The sequence below is a fragment of the Scomber scombrus genome, chromosome 6 (genome assembly GCF_963691925.1).
Source record: "Scomber scombrus chromosome 6, fScoSco1.1, whole genome shotgun sequence".
Classification (NCBI taxonomy): Eukaryota; Metazoa; Chordata; class Actinopteri; order Scombriformes; family Scombridae; genus Scomber; species Scomber scombrus.
Genome location: NC_084975.1, coordinates 30,546,415 through 30,572,509, shown reverse-complemented (window position 1 = coordinate 30,572,509; position 26,095 = coordinate 30,546,415). Strand labels below are relative to the sequence as shown.

The window sequence follows — 26,095 nt, the reverse complement described above, 5'->3', positions numbered from 1 at the left end:
CCATGTTACGTACCACATATACATATTTAGTTTTAGAGTCCAATTTTTTTTGGATTAAGTACATTCAAATATATTGGATGAACATCATAAACAACCTGATCTAAATATACAATAAATAAAAGGTATATATTACAGGAAACACTTTAAGTCATAATCTATATTTAGTCCATAAGATGGTTCTCAGACGGTGCATCCAACAGTGTTCCCTTCTGGAAAGTAAATCATCCAATTTACTTCCTCCTGGATGGAGTGATACTTTTCCAATACTAATATATCTGACAGGAAATTGGATGACTAAATTCGCCAAAATGTGCTGCTACTGGATAATTTGTGTTTTTGCATCTAATAGTGCTTCTATGTTCAGCTATATGAGTGCTCTACTCATCTTTCTAACTTAATCTTACCATAAAGGCAAAAGATACGATAAATGACTGACTTAACACGAAATAACTCCTTTTATAGGGATCTCTTTACCTGTGTGAGGATGTTTACAACTGTTTCAATGGTAAGTATGATACACCGACTACAACAACCATAGCAGCAGTTTCCCTCGGGGATGGACGTGTTAAATTGGCTTGGGCTGGTACTGATTGAGGAGGAGCTAAATATGAATGTACCACATGGTCTCTCTGGGTTTTTACCTCTTTTATGTAGCGTAAGATGTCATTCTTTGAATATACCATTGAGTTGACAGTCACATTCAAATATAGATAAATGTTTTCTTATCCCCTTTATTTGTACAATCTTAGAATACGCTGTTGTAAATATTACACGCTCATTTGATTTCGCTATGGGTTTATTTTTTTTTAGAGATGAGACCTAGATCTGTCTTTTATTTTAGTGGCAGCATCATTAAGGACAGATTTCTTGTAGCCTCTTTGTTGAAAATTCTTTTTCATACCACTCATGTTCCTGTCAAAATCATCCGTTTTTCTGGCAAATTCGTTTTAATCTGCAAAACTGTCTAGAGGGGGAGACTATTTTATAACGGTAAGGGATGATCCGAGCCTGCTCTTAGTAAAGTATTTTTAGCGGTAGGTTTTTGAAACAGATCTGTATACAAGCGATTATTTTCTCTGATGATCCACAAATCTAGAAGATTGATATGTTTGCAATCATAATCCAAATACTTCTTTCATAAGAATATATTCTCCTAGAAGCCATGATTACAGTTAAAGTTCTCTACAAATAAGCCCATATGCAAGTAAGAGAACGGGGTTCTTTTTTGAAAATAAAAGGTACCTTGGAACATCCAATAGTTGTGTTTTAGAATCAACTTAATCAACTCCAGAGGACAGTTGTTTAAGGGACATCAAATACAATTGTATTTTGAAAGAAGCTATTCTAGGGCCTCAATACGTCCATCATGTGGTATGGAGGTATACATACTATTTACAAAGCTAGTCCAACCCTAGACAAGCAAGCCAATATTGACGACAATGGGTCGGTCTGGAAGATGTTGTAGACTTATGTATTTTTGGTAATGTATAAAAAGTAGGAATGTATGTCTTAATAGAGGTACTGCAATTAGAGGGAGGTACAAACACACTTTTGCCTCTAAAACATATATTGTTGTTTTCATTAGATAATGTAGAACAAGGTGGTTGAGAATATTCATTTTCTAGTTGCTAGTGAGTAGTGGTGAGTTGATGAGATTCATTTCAAGACTTAGTAGACAGATTAAACAGCCATTTCCTCCGTGGTTGGACCTAGTAGCTGGTCCAGGGTCTTTGTCTTCTTCCTGCGTTAAGTAAGGCCTTTGCTTGGCCTCAACTCCTTTTTCTGATTGCCATGCCTGGCTTGTCTATAGTTTGAGAACCTGAGGGTGATGAGAGCTCGTCAGTTTCTTGATGTCATGTAGCCATCTTTTGGGGCTTCGTTTAAGGTTCCTCCAGTAATAGATGTTGCACTCACTTGCATCTTTTTTGTCTCTGTTGCATTTTCTTGATTTTCATTTCTTTGATCTCTGTAGGGAGCTTCTCTTGCATTTCTTGATTAGCCTCATTAAGTTTTTTGTCATTTCTGACTGCTTGAGATAAAGACGTTTTTTTTTCCATCAGTTGATTAGTCCGATTCATCCAGGTCTTTTTTTTAAGGTGGTCAAAAAGCAGAGTCATTGGGTCAAATTTTCCCCATGCGTTTTTTCTGCCCAGGATGTGTTCCTTCTGTCATCTAAGACCTTGTGGAATGACTCCTTGTCAGATGTAATCACTCAAAGTGATTGCATGTAAGTGGATTGTGACCTGGTGTTTGGAAAGATTAAACACTTCATTGGAGACTTCTGTAGAACGTAGTGGTGACTAATCCCCATCAGGTGTGTTACTAGGGTGTGACCTATAAAATATACCAGTTCCTGTTTCCTACTATGAACCTGTTCTCAAGGCTACTTCTGGTGATCAGCACCTCACTCCAACCCATTATTGTGCAGTACCTAGCCATTATAAGATGACACCATGAGCAAAAAAAATAACAAATTTACTTCTCTGCACTTCTCTGTATGCCTGGCTCGGTTTAGCAATAAGACTGCTGGAAATTGCTAGTCTAGCTCGGTCCAAAGACTTTTACGCTGTGCCTACACAGAAAGGGATTCCACAGGATTTTTTAAAAGTCTGAACAAACATATTTCTACTGTTTACAGAGGTCATGTCACTGCTCGCCTTGCATTCACTCCTATTCATTTTCAACAATGTGTACAGTGATTATGTGTTGAGCTCTGAGCACTGCTGAAACACTGGTTACCCATACTCAACACTGTGCCTGAACGCTTCCTGTCACTGCATCTAAATTGCTGATAGGTGTACACGAGAGTGGTATGGATCTTCTCATCAATCTCTCGGCAAAGAAAGAATATAAACTTATTTCCCAAAAATGACAAACTAAAAGTATTCCTTAGATGTGACGTGTGCAAATGTAGCCCCTGTTGTGTGGAAAGGGCAATTAAAACAGCATTTGTACGACACAATTTTGTTTTACATTAGCACAATACATTATCTATTACATTTAATTTTGACACTAATTTGATTTCAATGATGTTTCCTTTTTTTTTTTTTTTTGCTCCATGAGAAAAAAGTGATGCAATTTTCCATCAACGGTTGTGTGCTTTTATTGGCAGGAACAGAAGCCATTCTACAGGCCAATGAAATTGCAAACAAATGAAGATTAATACAAACAAAAGCCAGACTTAATTGTAATTTACATAAATAGTAGCAGTACGTAGTAATTTATATAAATAGTAGCAGTAAGTAGTAATTTATATAAATAGTAGTACAGTACACTGCGGACTACAAGCTCTCCTTTGGTTTTACACTAAGTGGCTTTTAGCATTGATTCAAATACCTGTGTCAACAGTTTGGAGTTAAACGTACATGAGATAGTTAAGTAGTTTACAATGATAGGATACTGTTTGCGTGCACTGGTGACAGAGAAAGAGAGAGAATAACAGTTACTGTAAGTAGTTTAAAGTGATAGGATTATGTGTGAATGTGTGTGTGATTGAGTGTGTGTGTGTGTGTGGAGAACACTTTTCCCCCCCCTGCTATGCATTCAGCATCGTGCGGTATCATCGTTTCTATGCTACTGCATGCAGTTTAACAGACTGGAGGGGTTTCACATTATAAACCAGCACAATGTCAACTCAGCCTGGTGCCCTTTTTGCATCACAAGTCTTTCATGAAGGCCCATAAACTACACTTCACTGCAGGCCTTTCCAGCCAGTGTTTAAACTGGATGCACATCATACAATTTCTCCAGCTTATTACACACTCAACTTGCTGTCATGGCCAATTTTGCACACACACACACAAGCATTGCCCTAAGAGAGCTTTCATTAAGAAGTATGTACATTATTTAAAAGCTGAACTCCTAACCTTGATCGTAGATTGTTGTGCGTGACATGAACTGAAATTCTTATCATTTGGACAACTGTGCACAGTATGACATTTCTTTGCAGGTACAGTTTTCTTCAAGATCCTGAATCACACAACCCTCTTCGCATTTAATGGAACTGGTGTGTAACCGTTATTTATTTTAGGATGCCTTGTTGGTGAAAGACGACACACCAATACTGAACACCAGTACATGGTTAGTAGCAACAGATGAATTTGTCTCCTCTTCTTTATTTATACAATACGATGTGATACCGTACAATATGATAAGATACCATACCATACAATAAGATACCATACAATAAGATACCATACCATACAATAAGATACCATACCATACAATAAGATACCATACCATACAATAAGATACCATACCATACGATAAGATACCATACCATACAATAAGATACCATACCATACAATAAGATACCATACCATACAATAAGATACCATACCATACAATAAGATATCATACCATACAATAAGATATCATACCATATCATAAGATAAGATAACATATGAAAAGATACCATACCATACAATATGATAAGATACCATACCATACGATAAGATAAGATACCATACCATACTATAACATACCATACCATATGACAAGATACCATACGATATCATAAGATAAGATAAGATATAAGATAACCATACCATAAGATAAGATACCATACCATAAGATACTATATCATACCATAAGACACCGTACCATACCATACCATAAGATATGATAAGATACCATACCATAAGATACTATACTATACTATACCATACCATACGATAATATAAGATACCATACTATACCATACCATATGATAAGATACCATACCATACGATAATATAAGATACCATACTATACCATACCATATGATAAGATACCATACCATACGATAATATAAGATACCATACTATACCATACCATACGATAAGATACCATACTATACCATATCATACCATATGATAAGATACCATACTATAAGATAAGATACCATACTATACCATACCATATGATAAGATACCATACTATACCATATCATACCATATGATAAGATACCATACTATAAGATAAGATACCATACTATACCATACCATATGATAAGATACCATACTATACCATACCATACGATAAGATACCATACTATACCATACCATATGATAAGATACCATACTATACCATACCATACCATATGATAAGATACCATACCATACAATAAGATAAGATACCATACTATACCATACCATATGATAAGATACCATACTATACCATACCATATGATAAGATACCATACTATACCATACCATACCATATGATAAGATACCATACCATACAATAAGATAAGATACCATACTATACCATACCATATGATAAGATACCATACCATACTATACCATACGATAAGATATGATAAGATACCATACCATACGATAATATAAGATACCATACCATACCATACGATAAGATATGATAAGATACCATACGATAATATAAGATACCATACTATACCATACCATACGATAAGATACCATACGATAATATAAGATACCATACTATACCATACCATACGATAAGATACCATACCATATGATAAGATACCATACTATACCATACAATAAGATAAGATACCATACCATACAATAAGATAAGATACCATACCATACGATAAGATACCATAATATACCATACCATACCATATGATAAGATACCATACCATACCATACAATAAGATAAGATACCATACTATACCATACGATAAGATATGATAAGATACCATACCATGCCATACGATAATATAAGATACTATACCATACCATATGGTAGAACACATTGCACATTTCATTCATTCATCCAACAACATTAGTAAGTAAGCTATCACTATCACTTTAACGTTACCACAATTTTGAGAAGCATAAAAATATATCACATATGGAACTAAACTTAAAGGTGGCATCGCTCTGCATTCTAATCAGAGATCACTATTCAAGACTATTCAAAACTAAAACTGGTACAAAAAAAACAACTCTGTGTGTGAATCTTTGTTCAGATAGAAAGTACTTCGATTTAAGAAAAAGAAAAAAAAAGCCAACACATTAACAGTTAGTTTGCTGTGTGCTGACTCAGCGGGTGATGCTGTGGTTGGCCAGTCACACACACACTGTGAAGAGTCGTGTTGCTCGACAGAAGGGATTTACATTTCAAATCTGTCCTCTCTATTCTCAGAATGCAGCAGGAGTATAATGAGGTGTGTGCGTGTGTGTGTGTGTGTGTGTGTGTGTGCGTGTGTGTGCGTGTGTGTGTGTGTGTGTGTGTACACATGGTTTAAAGGTAAGAATCCTATTAGCAACCTTTTGGCTCAATGCTTAAGTCTGTCAGCTGATGTCCTGTAGTCGGTGCCAGGCTTGATCTCTGCACGGCTGTGTGTACATTACCGACTTGATGTGTTAACTGTCTAAGTGGCCGAATCAATCAACGGACTGAAGAAGAAGTAGATTTAACGACGCCAATTTTTTAATAACTGATTAACCGTTTAGGCCAATACGTTCATGAAAAAATACAATACAAATACATAAACTTGGGATTGAATTGCTTTTTTGGTCTGCTATAGTAACTGCTCTGCAAATCACATGTGCAGGATTATTACGGTTTGCTCTGAGAAATGAATGGTGTGACTAGAGCAGATATTGGTATCAGTATTGGTGTATATGTTTTCAGATATGCACCCTTTATTTTTTAAGTTACATATGTTAGCATTTTATGTATATTTGATCCTTCTTAATATAAGTCTAATATATATATATGTGTTTTCTTTTGTTTCTAGTTATTTATAATTCTTAAATTCCCAGTTAAGTTTCCTGTTTCTGTACAGTGTTTATTGTTAAACTGTTAAATGTCATGGCTTTCATACCCATTATCAGCCATTGTTGGCACCCCTCCTGACACTAACCTCTCTGTGGCGATGTGGTGGGCTCTGGCTTTTACGACCCTGTTTGCCTGGCGACTGATCTTGCTCGATTGGAGGCTTGCCCGTCTCTCATCACATGACCGTTGGGTCAATGAAGTTCTTCACAATCTAAAACTTGAAAAAATTAGATTTTAACTCACTGGCTGTACCAAGAAATTCCAAGATTCTAATAAAGAGACTGAGAAATAATTATATATGGTCATTATAGCATTGCTAAAACAACAAATCTAATGGTGGCCTAAGACTTGTCAGGGAGGACTGTGTGTCTCGCCGCCCATTATCTGTAAATAGCAGGAAAATCTGTCAAATTCAGACATCTTCGGACATTTCCACATCATCTTTTTCAGCTGACACACCTCAAAGTCCCTCATCAGTTTGTTTATAGTCTGCAGATATACAGTACTGTGCTATATGTGCTATAATGACCATATATAATTATTTATCAGTCTCTTTAACAGAATACAACCAGAAAATACAGGAAATGTGTATGCAGTATTAAAAAAAACAGGGGGGAAAATAGAAAAGAAAACAGCTTCTATTGGCTAAAGTGGCCAGTATTTAATGTGACCTCCCCTTACACTGCAATAGCAGGAACCTGGCTCTCTTAAACCTAAATGGAATGGAACCTTAATTAATAATAATATTTAATAATTAATGTTATATTTTGTGTACATGGTTCCTCTCTCTAGACTCGGAAGAAGACTAAGCCGACATTCCTACATTTCTGTTCTACAGCAGCAGCTCACCACTTAATATATCATGTTCTCCATTACATTACATATCTTTGCAAAAAAAAGCAAAAAAAGTGTGTTTATGTATAGATTCTGTATCGGTCGATATATCGATATATCTGAATTTTTTTCCTCCGGTATGGGTCGGGCCCTGGGCATGACACCACATCCCAAGTTACGAACACAATTATTTGGACAGTTGTGTTAAAGGCCCCTCCAGGCTCGGTTTAGAAAGGATGAACAGCACGTCTGAAGCACATGAGGCATGTTTATCCTTGCACATTTTTCCATTAAACAGTACTTTCTCTGAGCTCCAAGGTCATTTTCGCTTTTGTGTGTGTATGTGTGTGTGTGTGTGTTTTATGTCGTGACACATTTATGTGCGGGCCCTTTTCAATTTTTACTGCCGTTGATACATCAAAAGCATTGCTGTCTTGTCACCGTGGCTGAGTGCAGGCACATCATATTCTCATTAATTAAACAAATTCCATCTCCAGCTTTTCACACAGTTACTTAGTTTGCATGAATCATTTGAATTTGCACGGTCTGTCACCTCATATGACAGATTTATGTTTCGTAAACAGATTCTAATGCATCATAAACTGCACCTTTTTGGGGTATTTGTGAAACTGTGGTAGACAATTATATATATATATATCTTTTTTTTTAACACATCACTTGTTTGTGATTTTTTTCATGCTCAGTTAATGCTTCTCACACTTGCTGAGTTTGTGTTTGCCTATGTGTGTACGAAAACCCTTAAAATCTTAAATATTAAACATAAAGAATTATAAATGAGTCTACTTTTCTGCTGATTTATACAACTCCATACGCTTGTGGATATTTTAACTGCAGCGCCCCTTTATAAGATCATAAATGACTGTAGGCTTGGGAAGAATTTGAATGGAACGGACAGAGGGGAACACTTCTTTTTTTACTGGTCACTTAGCAACAAACACTTAAGTAAATAGTCGTAAATAGCGTATGACTAAACAAGGTTAGCTTAGCGTGGCTTTTCAGGCTGTACTATTAGAAATGAGACAGAAAAACAGACGAGGTAGATGTTGATAAAGTGCTCCGAGGCCACAGGGGGGACATGATGAAACACCAGAACAACCCCAAAATGAAAAAATTTAGAGAGAGAGTAGATTTGTGGTGATGAATTCTGACAAATTAATGAGTCGGCTTTGGTCCTCTAAGTAATGGAAACATAACATAAACTAGAATCCACAAGCTAAATACTGCCTCAACTAAAACAGAGTGATGTGTTAGCCTGCGCCACAACACTGTCTATACCAGCATAAAATTCAAACAGCAGGGGGGTTTTAGGTGTTATATTGGCCACGATTACAAAGCCGGGCCTGCTTTGTTGAGGCAGCATCTAAGCCTCTTTTAAAGCCAGGAAAAATCCAGAGTGGGAATAGGAGCATTGAGCTCATTGCATTAGATAGAGATGATGTGAGGCAGCTTCTGCGGGTCATTAACACTGGACCTATTCAAAAACAGTCAACAGTCAAGTTAACTAAATGACTTTAAAAACAGGCCCCCCAAACGTGAAATCCTCTAAGATGTACATGATGAAAGTGTGAGAACTTGCAACCTGAAGGGGAAAAAATATAATGGAAGGGGTCGAGGTGAGTCATAAAGCAGCTTTTTCTGTCACTCTGTGCCACACTAACATAATGTTGTGATATTGAGGGTGGTTGTTACTGTTCATTTTACTTTGCCTGGGTGACAGTCTGCTGACGTTTCTGTTTATTTTTACCAGTTCCATGATTAAACCGGGAGGGCAGGCTGAAGGTTATGACACGTTGCTAAGCTAGTGTGAGACTCTCCCTGCTTACATTTAAGCCCCTGGGTTTTCTTAGAAGATGAGTTTGTGTTGTTATGTTCTTTTTAAAAAATGTCCCCATGGGATGAGGAACAGAGGAGAGGGGAACAGAGGCGTTGGTTAATCTTAGTCTTTGACATATGGTGCTTTTTAAAAAAAACAGATAAAACAGGTAGGGACACATTTAACACAAATGTTGAGCGACAGGCGAGTTTCTCCTGCCATAGTCGAACTGAAAATACAAGAGAACAGTACTACCTTAAGGCAGCTCTGACTCCAGTGTACTTTTATTGTTTTCTGAACTGTTTTTTAAATTTTGCTTCCTATTCCACAGAGTTATCTTGGGTGTGAGCAGGAAACTGGCTACCCACATTATCTTATACACACAAAGCACTGATAAAGTCTTACATGAAAACAGGTTTGTCTCATTAAAAAAAAAAAAAAAAAGCTTTTTATGTTGTTATCTATTGGAAAAAACATCCAGTCCATAAAATCAGCTAGTAAACATGGTGGAGGAACTTCAATAGCAGCTCAGTCCATGCCGTGTTAAGAGTTAAGAGGTCATATAAATACGAGGCGTACACATCAATTCTGTTAATTTACGTCCACGTTTCCCTCACTGCCGTCTTTTCCTTGAGTGTCCCACAGAAGACGTGGTGACGTAAGGGGACAGCTGAGAGGAGGAAACGAGGAAATCTGCTTTTCAATTAGTCGTCTTTTCCTCCGAAGCGTCACTCAAAGTAACGTCAGAACCCTTCTAGGGAGAGCCTGTTCACTTCCTATTAACGGCATTGTACCGAAATTGGCTGCAATTCACCTACATGGCACTCGCAAGGTAGTCCTTAATGAATGTGAGTGAATGGAGCTAAATGGCTAAAATAATTATTTACACCTACTTCTAGACATTTAAATTATACATATTAAAATGAAAAAATACTAATTCCCTTTCGACGGTTTTGCCCATACATGTATTGTACTATAGAACTATATCTATTGTCTCTACTGCTTATACTGAAAACAAAGAAAATTGGCAGAAAACTGGAAGAATTTTTTTAACGCCATGAAAATGACATTTTGGGGCTACAGCTCCATAGGCCCCCATTCTTTCTGGACTACCTCAAGTGCGCCCCCTATACAACCAGAAGTTCTGAGAAGATGAAAAATTCTCTGATAACGTCCATTTCTGATGATGACGGCAGCAGTTTGTGTTTTAGGGATAATGGAAATGGTGTAAATGATATATCTGATGTGGTACTATAGTTTCTACTTGACGCTCGGGGATATTCAGTCTCACATGTAACTGAATAAATGAAGAAAAGGGTTTTTATTTTTGTATAAGATTCTTTATAAGATCAGATCATGAATAGAAAAAAAAACTTTTTCAGGGTTCTTTTGTTGATCTGACTGATGAATAAAGCAGATTCTGTATTTTTAACTAGATGATGAATCAGAAAACAAACAAAATATAAAACTTGGGATAATACACTTGAGTTGAATCTGTTATCTGTCTGTCTAGTCCAGTTTGGAACTACAGAGATGTTGTGAAGTATCAATGCAGTCTAATCAAGCTGCACCATCCCATAACTGATATCCAATAAGGGGGGCGTGTCAGCCTGCAAAAGACTTCATGCTTCCTCACTAATCGATGGAGGCGCGATCAAATAAGGGAATTGGGATGTAGGTAAGGTGATGCACACTCCTCACCATGTCAGTCTTACTCTATGTTAGATAGTAAAATGCATTTAACAATTCAAAAAATAGATGTGCTGAATAATGGCCATACTTCTCTGCATGATCAACCAGGATACAGAACAAAATGATGCACAAAACATGTCATTTCAATGGTGTGTTTACCCAAAAACATATGCAAAGTCATCATGTTTCATCATGACCTCTCCTCGCTTGTAGTACAGACAGTTTCTGGCTTGTCAACAAAATCAGATAGGAAGATGAAATCTCATCCAGCAGCCTAAACTGCATCTATCAGGAACTATGCTGACATTTAAATGTTTGGCAGCCACTGATGTTATCTAGTGTCCATTTGCAACAAACACAACGGCAACACAGAGAAGGGGAGAAGACAAGGAAAGAAAAGAGGAGAAAGGAGAGACGAGAACTCCCCTTCCAATCTTCACCTTTTTTTTTTTTCAACAAGCAGGAGAAACTGCCCCTCCATCTATTCTATCCTTCACAGCACTCCGGCCGCCGTTGTCTCTTAGCAACGCCGGCAGGCAAATCGATGGAGGGGGAAAACGAGAGACGGAGAGATAAATGGGGAAGGGGGGGGGGGGGGGTGAGAGGACAAAAGGGGAGTGGGGAGAAGCTGGAAGAAGGGCAGATGGGTGTCAAGGGTATAAAGAAGAGAAGACATGGAAGGAGATAGGAGAGGTTTAAAAAAAAAAAAAAAAAAAAGGAAAGGAAAAAGAAGGTGACTGAAGAAAGAAGAGAAGGAAGGTAGGGAAGAAGATGGTACAGAGTGGGTTAGGGTTAGAAAAGAAACTAGAGAAAGGATGCTTAAAATATCCAGCTGATGTCATTTGAGACAATAAATGTCAAAACGATAAAGTCGGAGGAGACTTTGACACATTTGCCTGTAGGTTTAGTTTTACAGTTCACTAAACTGAGACACAGCAGGTGCACTGCTCCCTGTGAAGCATCTGACTTGTAAGAAGTAGTTTTATTATTAACTAGAACTATCCCAATGATATAAAACCCACTAGATTAAACGTGGGACTCACTCAAATGTTTATATTTTGTAAGACAAATGGACACACTTGGCCTCGGTGAACTGATGCCCATGGGCAAAAGACAAAGTATGAAAAAAAAAGAGGCGGACATTATCAGGCAGGTCAGCCGCAACAACGCATCTCTGGCCGGGCACAGGAGACGCAAAGAGTCGATGGCCTCTCCCGACACCAGCAGCAAGCACCGGAGGAGGAGAGTGATGCCTTCACTCTTCATCAATACCACCACAGCGACCACAGTTTATTAAACACAATTTGGTTGCTTATAAATGATGTAGTTGTTGTTGTTTTTAAACACTCACCTCGCTGTAGTAGTAGTTGTAGTATATCGCAGGCTCCAGAGTGAAATCCCACATTTCAGCCGTGCTCGCTGCTGCTGCTGCTTATTTCAGGCATGTAGCGGCTCTCATCGTTCACGGCATGCAGTCACGTTGTCTGAATCTAAATGTGTGTCTCTGTGTGTGTGTGTGTGTGTGTTTTGTCTTTTTCTTTTTGTGTTACTCTCTCTGGATATAAAGTCAGACGAACGACGGAATTTAAATAGACCTCGGTTTAACAAAAAAAAAAAAAAAAAAAGAGTAGGGAATAAAAGGTGCTAGCGGTTTAGCTACGCGAAAGCTACGGGTACCAGATGTTGGTGAGGTTACAAGCCTGCTAAATGGCTCGCTGAATAAAAATGAGTAACGAGGAGGTTCCCAATACGAGATGAAGACCCCGGACTGTTCTCCAGGACGGCCCTCTAGTCGTGGACGAGGCGGGGAGGCGGTGTGAGTATCGTGGGAGGGAGGGACAGTCCTCTCAGACCCCGGCGGCTCAGCTGCAGCTGTCAAGCTAACAAGCGCACATCTACAACTTCCTGCCGTACCTTTGTCCTATTAAAATACAACAAAGTCCCCCCCCTCCACTCAAAAATGTGTTTTCCTTGATTCTTCAGTTGGATGTTTGAGTTTCACTGTGCAGCAGGATGTATGAGAGTTTGACACTAGAAACTGTTTTCACATGGATTGATGGAAAGTGGGAAACATTTCAGAAACACAACAACATTTTAGAAAACACAACAACATTTCAGAAACACAACAACATTTCAGAAACACAACAACATTTCAAAAAAGACAACATTTCAGAAAACACAACATTTAGGAAAACAACATTTGAGATAAACCAACATTTCAGAAAAGACAACAACATTTCAGAAAAGACAACAACATTTCAGAAATACAACATTTCAGAAATACAACATTTCAGAAAAAACAAGATTTCAGTGAAGCAACAGATCTTTTTATGCACTTGAAATCTGTTTCACACAACTCACAGATGAAACAGCAACCCCCCAAAAAAGAGCAAACCAGTATTTTAACATTGAGCTGACACGTGCCATCAAAGCTGAAACTGACATTTTCATACTGCAGGATATCATAGGATCATATCATAATTTGTTCCACTTGTTACTGAATATTAGAAAAAATGAAATCAAAAGCATATAATTCTACTCAGCCTTTCATAAAAGCCAAACATAAATAAAATATATTAAGCATAGAATAACAACTTGGAATCAACCAGGAATTATAGCCTAGAGTATATCCAAAAAAAAGTCTTTTCTGACCAAGTCATAAACTGTTCATCATCTACCTTGTCATAGAAACCCTTTTACGATCGCTTTCTAGGATTTAAGGTAAAACAAGGTGGAAACAGCTGAGAAAATGGCAAATTGTTTAAATCCTGCTGAACAAGATTATAATTCACCCACTGACCATTGCTGCTCTTTTCTAAATGAAATGGGAAAAAAACTTACAGGCAATAATAAGGCTGCAGTCTGTAAAACAGTGGGGGTCGGACGTTTTGAACACACGTTTGAGGTGGAGCTGCAGGGTTGGGTGGAGGTGTGTGGGGAAGCTAACAGCTAACACAACAGCGTCCTACAGCCGCTTATTGGCGGAGAAACTCTGTCCTCCATTCAGTGTCCGGACCTTTTATATAGAACAGCGAGGATGAATAAAGAAGCAGCATTCCTGCCGTGAACAGACTCTCAAAGGAGAGCAGGGTGATGACAGCAAACAGCAGCAGAGAGACTAACCTTAGCGGCTCCTCTCCTTCATCTCAACGGGGGAGGAGCTGAGTCCTCCGAGCAGCAGACAGACAGAGCGGTGGAGAGTTGTCACAACTTAACTCAGTCATTTAGATGCAGTAATGGACTGCTTTCTTCCAACACCAGATTAACAATTTATAGATATTTGGAAATTGACTGGCAGGCTGCCCATACCTGCTCTGTGTGTTTGTTGTGATAATAATGTAGAGTATCAGATCTGCAATGATCTCATATATGGCCTTTCGGCAGTCAAATCATAGACTGTATATAAGAAATGGACGTAACATCCGTGACGTCACCCATTGGTTTGTGGACTGCTGCTCGGAAGCCAATAGTTTCGGATCTGGGCAGCGCCATCTTTAAAATTTCCGGTGCATGCTGGGAAAAATAAAAACACGGATTCTACTTATATGGGCATCAGGAGGGGCATGAGGCGCCCTCCACCAATCAACCTGTCAATCATGACGTAGCCACACCCTAATGCCTAATTTCACAAATTAACATCATACTGCATTGAGGAAGGCTTTAAACTAGCGATTGAGACCATAAACACATTTTGAAAACGTTTACTGAGGTTAGAAATCAAGTGAGAAGTTGGTGAATTCTCCATTGACTTGTATAGAGACGGAAGTCCGTTTGACACTAAAACAGTCGCCCCCTGGCGGCCTTTTGATAGAATGCAGTTTTAAGTTACTTCCGCGTTGGCATCATTTCAGAGGACCGGAACTCCCCGCCTGAGTCAAATTGACGAAAATCCGTCATAGCGACGGAGAAATTTGATCCCTGTATTATATAATGTTGGGGAAGCTACTTTGCAAGCGTAGCTTGTAAAACTAAATGTAGTTCAGCCTGGCAGTAGTTTGAACAAACTACAGCTAAAAAAAGTAGCTTTAGCAACTACTTATACTCATTATACTCATTTAACTCAGCGTTAAATAAATCAACATGTGGTGTATATGAAACAAAATATAATAGCCTACAAAAAATTCACATGCCAGCAGAAATATGCCTCTCAACTCAGTTTTATTTTTTTTTAAAGAACCTACAGAATACTGTAGGTTTACCATAGACATGTTAGGTAATCTATAGAGATGTTGGGTAATATATACAGTAGACATGTTGGGTAATATTTAGTCATGTTGGGTAATATATAGACATGTTGGGTAATATATACAGTAGACATGTGGGGTAATATAAAGAGAAATACCCACTTGTAAATCAAAAATGAAAATCAGTCAACAAAAAATGTAATAAAAAATACAAAGAGGTAGATCCCCTTATCTTAGCAAAAGTTGCTACTGGTATTATTACTAGTAATATTTTTATTATTGTTGTTTTGTTCCTCTGTGTCTCTCTCTTGCTTCTTTCTCTCTCAAACCAGCTGGTGAAGGCGGAAAAGTGCCCACATACAGGCCTGTTCTGCTCCCGGTTTCGTGTGGGAATGTTGGGTATCTGTGAATTAAAGAGTAACAAGTAAAATACCTGCATTCAAAATGTTATTTAAAAGTAAAACATCAGCAAATTCAAAGTAAAAGTTATCGTAAAAGTACCTATTATGTTGACAGAAAATAAGCTGTTCATTGGCACCATTGATGAGGCTATGCTACAGCGAACATGGCAAGAAATCGAGTACCGTCTTGATGTGCTTCGTGCAACTAATGGTGCCCATATAGAGGTGTATTAAATGATTAAATTTCCACAGATTTGTCTAATCATTTGCTTTTGTAATAAAGAGACTTTATGGACACCATGTACATAACCAGGGGCCACATGTTGGTTACAGGCAATTGTCTGAAAGGGTTAATTGGAAGTATGAGTACCTGTAGCTGCATGTGTCTCCATTGATCTCTTCAGTCTCATTCGCTGTCGACTGTCCTCACGGCGCTCAGCTGAAAAGTAAATATTTCAAATGTGACTTTTATGCAGTTGACTAAATGATAATCCATGCGTGTAGTTGCATCACATAGTTGTTTGAAATTAGATCCACATAACAAAGGCCATGTTAGGCCATGCTTTATTAAGATTGTATATGTAAAGCAGACTGAATGAGTACCTGTAACGTGAGGTGGCTCCAATGACCTCTTTTGTCTCTGTCGCTGGCGATCTTTCTCATGTCGCTCAGCTGAAAAGTAAATAATAAAGTGTGTTTTATGCAGTTGAGTACATTATAATCTATGAGTGTAATTGAGTCAGATAGTTTTTTTAAATTAGATCCACATAACCAAGGCCATGTTAGGCCATGCGTGAATAAGATTGTGTATGTAAATTATCATCGTTAATGTTGTTACTGTGTGATAATCAGAAAGTATGAGTACCTTTAACCTGAGGTTGCTCCACTGTCTTCTTTTGTCTTTTTCGCTGGCGATCATACTCACGGCGCTCAGCTGGACAGAAAATATTAAAGTGCAATTTTTTAATGCTGTTGAGTACATTATAATCTATGAGTGTAATTGAGTCAGATAGTTGTTTGAAATTAAATCCACATAACCTAGGCCATGTGTGAATAAGATTGTGTATGTAAATTATCATCGTTAATGTTGTTACTGTGTGATAATTCTGCTGAGGTAATCAGAAAGCATGAGTACCTGTAACGTGAGGTGGCTCCAATGACTGCCTCAGTCTCTTTCTATGGCGATCAATCTCACGGCGCTCAGCTACAGAGTAAATATTTCACATGCATTTTTTATGCAATTGCGTAAATGATAATCTATGAGTGTAGTTACATCAGATAGTTGTTTGAAATTAGATCCACATAACAAAGGCCATGCGTGAATACGATTGTGTATGTAAAGCAGAATGTATGAGCACCTTTAACGTGAGGTGGCTCCAATGACCTCTTTTGTCTCTGTCGCTTGCGATCGTACTCACGGCGCTCAGCTGAAAAGTAAATATTAAAGTGCGTTTTAAGCAGTTGAGTACATTATAATCCATGAGTGTAATTGAGTCAGATAGTTGTTTGAAAGAAGATCCACATAGCAAACACTATGTTTGGCCATTTGTGAATAAGATTGTGTATGTAAATTATCATCGTTAATGTTGTTACTGTAGGATGAATCAGCTGGGGTAATCAGAAAGTACCTGCAACCTGAGGTGACTCCAATGTCTTCTTCAGTCTCTTCCGCTGTCGATCCTTCTCACGGCGCTCAGCTGAAAAGTAAATATTTCAAATTCGTTTTTTTATGCTCTTGAGTAAATTATAATCCATGAGTGTAGTTGCATCAGATAGTTGTTTGAAATTAGATCCACATAACCAAGGACATGTTATGCCATGTGTGAATGAGACAGTGTATGTAAATGGGAATTGTTATTGAGTTGCTGTGGGATGAATTAGTTAGATAGGTAGGTGAGAAAGTGAAGCAACAATATGTTTGTTTATTTGTACATTAATTCAAAGATGTGCATATATAGGCATGAAAGGGTTAATCAAAAAGTATACCTGCAGCCTCAGGTGTCTCTCTCAGCGGTTTCATTGTGTGGCAATTTTCCTCACAGTGCACTGCTGAAAAGTCAAGACAGTTTTTAAAAAATGAGAGAACACACTTATAACGTTAACGTCATAAGTCAATATATATTGATAATGGGATTTCTGAAAAATGTTTATAAAGGCTATGACACAGAGACTAAATTGTAATATAGTGGAACTAGGGGTGGGCGATATGGCAAAAATATCATATCACTATTTTTTTTTATAATAAAATCACGATCCAATTTTATCACGATTCTTTTTTACATAGATTTTTTAGACTAATTTGCAAGTTTCTGAACAGTGCAACAAACCATTTCCCATTACAATTTCTCTCAAAGCAATATATTAGTGTGTTAATGGTGATAAAATAACTTGTTACTATTTATAGCACTGATAACAGAAAACTTAGTGCCTAACTGTTATAGAAATATGCTAGCATAATGCTAACGAGTGCTTTAACTGTCGTTTAAATTCTATAAATGCCGTCAAATTTACATAAATCAATAAACAGGTTATGGTTAAACAGCTAAACATCAATTGTCATAACTTACTTATCATTTAAGGACGCACATTAGGGAAAATAAAGTTAGCCGGCTTCGTATCGTGTAACGCAATAACCGGACAGAAGGAAACCATGGCAAAAACAAACTTAGGTTCCGCCCTCAGTCTTTCTAACAATGTTTATAAAATGATTATTAAAAGTCCAGCAGCTTTAGAACATAATATTGTTCAGACATTGTTTTTATTATTTTTGGTTTGCCTCTGGCTGCCGTGTGGCAGGTGTGGACGTGAAACTTCACATAGAACTGTAACATATAGAATGTGGTGTGTGGAAAAAGGTAAGGCATGCATAATCACATTGTAGATTGCAAATGAAAACAGTCATATGTTAAAAACAAAAATCTGGGTAAGGATGGGTAATGTTAGAAGAAAATGTGTGTGTGTGTCCGTAGCGCGTTTGTTTATGCTAACAACATGATTCCAGGACCTCAATCATAAACCAAAGATTTTGTTAGGGGAGTTATTATTTAACTCTGGAACAAAGGGGATCTTAACCCTGAGACCAAAAGGAACATAATGCGTGAATTCATGTCGCTGAAGGATAATTGCATGGTTGGAAGGCTGTATGGGTGAGTAGCTAACAAACTGTAGCATTAGCATTAGCTATTGTGTTTTGAAGAACAGTTTGTGGTTTCTTACCTGGCTTCTCTGGAGTTTTGCGACCTTGCGTTTATGTCGTACGGCGTTTGGTTAGCCTGGGTATGCTCTGCGGCGTTTGGTTAGCCTGGGTATGCTCTCATACGAGCAAGATTCTACTTTGCTCTTAAGTTAGCATGGCCACCAAAACAAAATCTTCGCCTGAAATAGGGAACCAATCACAGAACGGGGAGGCGGGATCAAGACCATGACGCAAGTAGAGCGTCTCTATTTACATCCAGCATGGCGGCCACGGAGGTGCAGCAACCGTTCGAAGCAGCAGTAGATTGTGTGCTAAATAAATTGGAAGGCAAGTTCACTTTGAAAATAGAACAAAAAACTTGCGCTACATGACTTCCTTCATAAAAAGGATGTGTTCGCGCTGCTCCCTACAGGCTCTGTATACGTCATCGTGTATCTTTGATATGATTGGCTGTAAGTTTGTCCAGTAGCGTACAGAAGCTCAAATACGAGGAAGTGAACGGCTCCTCCCCACTGCCCAGACCGTCTGGCGTTATCCAGGCTAGCGTTTGGTGGAATTGCGAGTATTTTCCAAAAGTGATTTGCTCTTGTTAGGCATGTTGAAAATGTTCGTGACCGTGGATAAATGTACGTAACAAAATGTCTCCTTTCTCTTTTGTTATCATCTTCTCCTCCCGTCGTTCACGCCTCATACATACGGCGATACGTCACAGGCTGAAAAAATATTGCAATTTTCCACCATACAGTTCTAGCACTACTCGGCTCGGTAATTTTGCATTTTGCAATTAAAAAAAAAAAAAAAAAACGACTCGGCTCAGTACCAGGAACGACCTCTTCCATTAATATAGTACCCTCTCAACGTGGGCGGGGTTGTCCTAGCACGGCTGCTCGAAACTGACGTGACTTCGTTTCAATACGCGACACAAACACATAAACAATCGAGGCGATGGTGCTGTATGTGGCTTTTTGTCACACACAAAGCAAGAAAATTGAGCCGAATGGTCCCAGGTGACAGTAGTTCTGGAGTCCCAAATAAAAAGTATAACTGCAGACTATTTATTTAACATTGAAATAGAAATGCTGGCTCCCTGAAACTTGGAGGGGGTTGGCGAATGGTGATGAACGCACAGACGGACGGACAGACCAACATCCCGCTCTCTAATTATAGTAGTAGGATGGATCATTATCACATTGTATTACACAATTACATTCATGCACTGAAAGTCTCTCTGTACATTTAAGTACTATCCAGGTCACCAGTCCATCGCAGGAAAAAAACATTAGTTTTGTTAGTCACAGATCACAGACTACATTCAAAACCTTATGTACCTATCTAATAAATCATATTTCATTGCTTCAGTGCTGTATTAAATATAGCGTACACTATAATATTTTTTGATAGGAGCTTTGTCGTCTTTTGCCTATTTTTAATTATTATATTTTACTATATAAGCAAACACTAAAATTCTCTAATGAGCAAACAAAGATCATAGATACAAATACATCCAAGCTACCAGTCCATTTGATCACATAATAATCACCTTATTTTTTACATTCTGATATAAAATGAGGCTAACATGCCTAGCTGAATAGTCTATTCATGAAAAGATGGTTCTGCTGGAGTCTTCCAGTCCCTGAACACAACCTGCATTTGCATCAAATCTAGAGATCTACTGCCTACTGTAATTAGTGGCAAGTATGAACAATCACAAATGCATTTACAGACCTTCCACTAATAAGTCTGAAAATAAATGTTCCTTCACATCCTTATTTCTGAGATGAAGTCTGAACATTTTTAGATGGGATTCAATTCGAAATGTAATACATGTAGAAAATGGAAAGGAAACCGAGTAAAAAGATAACATTAGACAGATAAAGAGAGTGAGTGAGAGTGATGTTTTGAAATGAGTAAAAAATTAATAAATAAAAAAGTAAGTAAAGTCAGAAAAGGTCACAATACAGTACAGTAGTGATCAAACCATGTGTGGGATTTACATTTCAAATCTGTTGTCAATATTCTCCGACTGTAGCAGGAGTATAATGAGGTGTGTGTGTGTGTGTGTGTGTGTGTGTGTGTGTGTGTGTGTGTGTGTGTGTGTGTGTGTGTGTGTGTGTTTAAGACTACAGTATTTGGAAATAAGCGCACTGGTGTCTGAAGTTTCAAATGACACCTTTGTTGACATAAGAAATGAGTAGTATTTTCACTTAATATGTCTTTTTATATATTTGTATGTATTTTTTTTAACTTGGCTGCAGTTTGCATGTTCCAGTTGCACGACCTTTACAAAGTTGTATGGATAATTACTGAGTCATGTGATCCTCTTGCACTGCAGCACTCTGCATTATATACAAATACAACATTAACCAGATTTATTTATATACAGTATATATTTTATACAATCCATGTTCATGAATGCTGACAGTGGGTTTTTTTTGCCTGTACCAATTCAACCTTGCACACTGGATTCTTTATATCCTGAATTATTATTACTACTATTATTTCTAATCTTTTTTTATTTTTTATCTTAATTTTAATTCTCAAAAATATGTTTTTCTTCTTGTTCCTAAATTTAATGTTTGAACTTCACTGTGCAGAGTTTGTTTTCATATCTACTGAAGGTAGAAAGTTTCTTTGTGCTTATTGATGATCAGATTTTAAGAGGCAGGCATACAAGCATGATTTGTGACATTATAACTAGTTTGGAACCAATTTTGGTACTATATTCCTGAGATTTACATAGTAAGGACAGCATCAGTCTTTTTTAGAGGGGGTGTGAGCTACTGGGAGCTGTTGTGTGGTCCAGTTTGATGGCTGGTGGTATGAAAAAGCCCCCTTTAGCGCTTTGGCACACATGACTCCATTTATGCGACCTTTTCTCCAATTCGAGCGCAATTTCATTCCTTCATATGAAGCATTTGATACCGATACGTAAATGTGTTCTCTTTTGTCGACATCTGCTGGACGGTCCGCGCTACTACACCACTGCCCCAGCTTTTCCCGTCAGGCAGGGTGAGGGCCACCTCACAGTGACGCGCGGTCGTATTGGTGCTGGTAGGACCCCACCAACGGCGGGTCATCGTTGGAGCTGCAGTGAATGAATTTGTGTCAATGAAACTTTATCCGTCTGAAATCAGAACCATCTTATTTAAAAAGCCGGTAAATATATTATTCTACACATCTGCACTTTGTCCGCAATCAAACAGACACTGTATGTGTGTAAACGATGCACAATATTCACTAATAGAGGTCGGAAATGGAAGATGCGTCAGGAAGAAAAAGTGGCGCTTTGTATGAACGTTTAATTCAAGTTAGCCGACTAGCCGTGCAAGCTAAACTGTGTGCAAACCTTTAACCTGCTAATACTGTCAAGTTATAAGAATATAACTAACGCTGTGCTACCTCAGTTCATAACAAATACAGAAGCTTTCAAACCAAATATAGTGATATGTACTCTGGCTACTTGCTAAGCTAACGGAAAGTATTTCAAATCAACCTTGCCCAGTAAGCACTTTATATCTCTGTCAGGTTCTTTTGCTTTTATTGTTAAGAGTTCAGTTAGTTCATTTCATCTTAGTGTTACTTCCCCAACCCAGTCTGACTATCCCTCTTAAAAAGTCACCTTGCTGCCAACCACAGAAAAAGAAACTGTAGCAGGCTGGCCACAGGAAAGAAACCTGCTCACACCATCAACAAGCATCACAACTCTACTTCTGTCCTGCACTGCATGTATGTAACCTGTTCCTCTGTCCTCCTTTTCTTTCGATTACAGATTTGAGCCGGGGTAAGCTCTCTGTCTGCAACCCCTGAAGCCACATAAAGAAAGGGAGCCATGTTTTTGTACAACATCACCCTGCAGCGTGCCACTGGCATCACCCACGCCATCCATGGAAACTTCTCAGGTGAGGGGATGCTTGCTGTTGTTTTGTCCTTTTCAGGCCTGGATCGTCTCCTAAGAGGAAGAATCTTGAGTGATGAGTGAGGCAGCTGTAGCTCAGGTATTGAAGGGTTGGTGTCTGTCCACACATCTGTCCTTGAGGAAGACTCTATAGCTAAAAGTGTTTTCCAGATGTGTGTGCAGGTGGGGACACGTACCAGATGTTTTGGATGAAAGGAATGAAGATAATGGGTGTAATGTAACACTAAGTCACTATAAGTCTCTTCACCAGTCAGGTCTCATGTCTTTTGGTTTTGTGTTTTTTCAGGTTTATGTAGTAAACAGACAGGCCTGCACATTTTAAATGATGAATATGAGTTTTCATCATGTCACAACTTTTCTGTGACTGTACATCAATGGAAAAAAATAGCAACAATCTCGGAATGTAATGTCAAGGGTACGCCTTTTCTAATAACACACACCGCCTGATAGATTACAAAGTGTTATCACACACATCGGTGTGTTGTAGATGTGATGAGTCTGTCATGTCTCTTCTCTGACAAACACTGGAGAAAGATTTAACACCTCTGATCTGAACACACAAGTGTATTTTCAAGCATCATTAGTAGCAATAATCTTCCATTATCCTGATGTGGGTTTTAGTCCTTTTTCATTATTTATTGATACTCGCTGTGTGCAGGAAGCTGGAATTTTGGCATTCTTGCTTGAAAAACGACTTAAAGTTGCCGCAAGAGGTTGTTGTTGTTCTTTTTGACTAATTGATTAATGGAATAACTGTTTCACCTCTATTTTTCTCTATGAAAGAGGAGAAGATTGGTGAGTCATCCTGTGAAATACTGCAATCATAACACACACCTGTCTGAGAAAAAACATGTTTGTATCTCGGTAGGAACCAAGATGCAGGAGATCGTCGTCTCCAGGGGGAAAATCTTGGAGTTACTTCGACCCGATGCCAACACAGGGAAGGTGCACACTCTGCTCACAGTGGAGGTGTTTGGCATCGTAAGATCTCTGATGGCCTTCAGACTCACTGGAGGAACCAAAGGTACATAACTCAAGTGTGCATGCGCTCACTCACATGCGTTTATGACTACAAACATGGATTTTGTCGATAAAGACGATCCTCCAATTAAAACTGTGGATTACAGTGGAAATGCCTCTCACTGCTTTGTGGGCATGTAATTTAATATTTAAGTTCTGTTGCATCAGGACTTGTACACTGATAAAAGGAAAATTCATCTGTCGGTCACATGTATGTATTTATGTATGTTCATGCATGTGTTTTTAGATTACATTGTTGTTGGAAGTGACAGCGGCCGCATCGTCATCCTGGAATATCATCCATCAAAAAACATGTTTGAGAAGATCCACCAGGAAACATTTGGGAAGAGCGGCTGTCGGCGCATCGTCCCCGGACAGTTCCTGGCCGTGGACCCAAAAGGCAGAGCTGTCATGATCGGTATGAAGTGATATCAGGAATTAAAATATACAAATTATACATTATACACATTAGGTGTGTGAAGTATATAAATAAAATGAAGTAAATAAAAAAACACCAACAAACAAACAAACATATTTTGACTAAGTTATTCACAGGTCAACCAGATCAAACAAACAGTGTAGTCCATATTCTGAGCTGCCAAAATACATTGTGCCCTCACCATCATATACTAAGGATAGAATAAAGGGAATGACAATAAAAAATACATGATTACCTTGAAGGTCCAGGGAAATCTATTCGCGTAACATACGAATGAAAACAAGTCCACATTGCCCAGAATTTATTTTTAGACTTCTTTAGATTTTTTCCCAGCTTGATGCAATTTAAGATACCTTTAATCCAAAGGGCATGAGATGAAGGTGCAGGAGATTTCCATCTGAGCGAGATTTGTCATCTTGCCAACAGAGTAACAAAGGTGATCACATCCTTGTTTATTTTGGTCGGATGCAGTTCGGTTGGAGAGTCCCAGAATAATGAGTTTCTTACAGAAAATATTGTAACCTACAGTAGCACTGCTGTCCTCAACTACAGTTTACTGTTGGCTCATTCCTTTAGAACAGCTAACAAACAAATCTGATTATACTGTCTAGTTAGTCCACACCATCCAGCCAATCAGAATTCAAATTCTCAGTGTCCATAGTATAAAATGACAGTTTCATTCTTAAAGGAAATTGAAATATTCCTGTGAAATAATTGACTTAATTATTGTGTATTCCTTTTTGTCCTTCTATTATTTAGGAGCGATAGAGAAACAGAAGTTGGTTTATATTCTGAACAGAGATGCAGCCGCAAGACTGACCATCTCCTCTCCTCTGGAAGCCCACAAAGCGAACACACTGGTCTACCACGTAGTAGGAGTGGATGTGGGCTTTGAAAACCCCATGTTTGCCTGCCTCGAAATGGACTACGAGGTACGTTCACGAAATGTCGAGGGTACGGCTTTTCTAATAACGCACACCGCTTGATCGATTACAAAGTGTTATCACACACATCAGCGTGTTGTAGATGTGATGAGTCTGTCATGTCTCTTCTCTGACAAACACTGGAGAAAGATTTAACACCTCTGATCTGAGCACACAAGTGTATTTTCAAGCATCAATAGTAGCAATTATCCTCCATTATCCTGATGTGGGTTTTTAGTCCTTTTTCATTATTTATTGATACTCGCTGTGTGCAGGAAGCTGACAATGACCCGACCGGAGAAGCAGCCGCTAACACACAGCAGACGCTCACCTTTTACGAGCTGGACCTCGGCTTGAATCATGTGGTCCGCAAGTACAGCGAAGCCTTGGAAGAGCACGGAAATTTCCTCATCACTGGTAAGCAAATGGGCAAATGTGGTTGCGCACATCAGGGCTCAAACAGTAACTGCATCAGTTATCACATGCTTCAGTAGTTAGCTGCAATGAAAACCAGCATTCAATACCTGTCACTAATGGTTGGAGACCGTCAAAAGTGACGCTAAGAAAGAGGCTGGTGTGTCAAATTACACTAAACGGGGGAAAATGGAATTGAAATTTAACCAGAAATATCCTGAGGAATGTCTTAGGATTAGATTTGTTTTCAGGACACTTTTTTGTGTGTGTGGGTTTGGCTGTAAGATAACACACACACACACACACACACACATATATATATATTATAGTTGTGATGCGATGTGATGAGTATATCATGTCTCTTCTCTGATCAACAGTGGAGAAAGATTGAACATCTCTGATCGCAGAACACAAGCTTAAGTGTCGAGAGCAAAGTTGAAGTTAGTAGAAAGGAGCAGCCTTATGTTTTTTTTCACTGCAGTGATCTAAGTT

At 38.4% G+C, this 26,095-nt stretch overlaps 2 protein-coding genes across 2 annotated transcripts in view; one reads left to right on the top strand and one right to left on the bottom strand.

Annotated features, from left to right (window-relative positions):
* The window catches only part of LOC133982528 (uncharacterized protein C05D11.13-like), a 40,024-nt gene extending 21,049 nt beyond the window's left edge, over nucleotides 1–18,975 (bottom strand). Inside the window, exons 1-5 of the mRNA XM_062421584.1 lie at nucleotides 18,912–18,975; nucleotides 17,682–17,741; nucleotides 17,324–17,392; nucleotides 17,054–17,122; nucleotides 16,831–16,899 (exon numbers count right to left, since the gene is read on the bottom strand). Coding sequence (XP_062277568.1) covers nucleotides 16,831–16,899; nucleotides 17,054–17,122; nucleotides 17,324–17,392; nucleotides 17,682–17,715 — 241 coding nt within the window. The 5' untranslated portion in view covers nucleotides 17,716–17,741; nucleotides 18,912–18,975. The remainder of the gene's footprint in view (nucleotides 1–16,830; nucleotides 16,900–17,053; nucleotides 17,123–17,323; nucleotides 17,393–17,681; nucleotides 17,742–18,911) is intronic.
* Nucleotides 18,976–21,951: 2,976 nt separating this feature from the next.
* The window catches only part of sf3b3 (splicing factor 3b, subunit 3), a 29,750-nt gene continuing 25,606 nt past the window's right edge, over nucleotides 21,952–26,095 (top strand). The window contains exons 1-6 of the mRNA XM_062421117.1: nucleotides 21,952–22,047; nucleotides 22,661–22,790; nucleotides 23,676–23,831; nucleotides 24,075–24,245; nucleotides 25,026–25,198; nucleotides 25,465–25,606. Of these exons, the coding sequence (XP_062277101.1) occupies nucleotides 22,721–22,790; nucleotides 23,676–23,831; nucleotides 24,075–24,245; nucleotides 25,026–25,198; nucleotides 25,465–25,606 (712 nt within the window). The 5' untranslated portion in view covers nucleotides 21,952–22,047; nucleotides 22,661–22,720. The remainder of the gene's footprint in view (nucleotides 22,048–22,660; nucleotides 22,791–23,675; nucleotides 23,832–24,074; nucleotides 24,246–25,025; nucleotides 25,199–25,464; nucleotides 25,607–26,095) is intronic.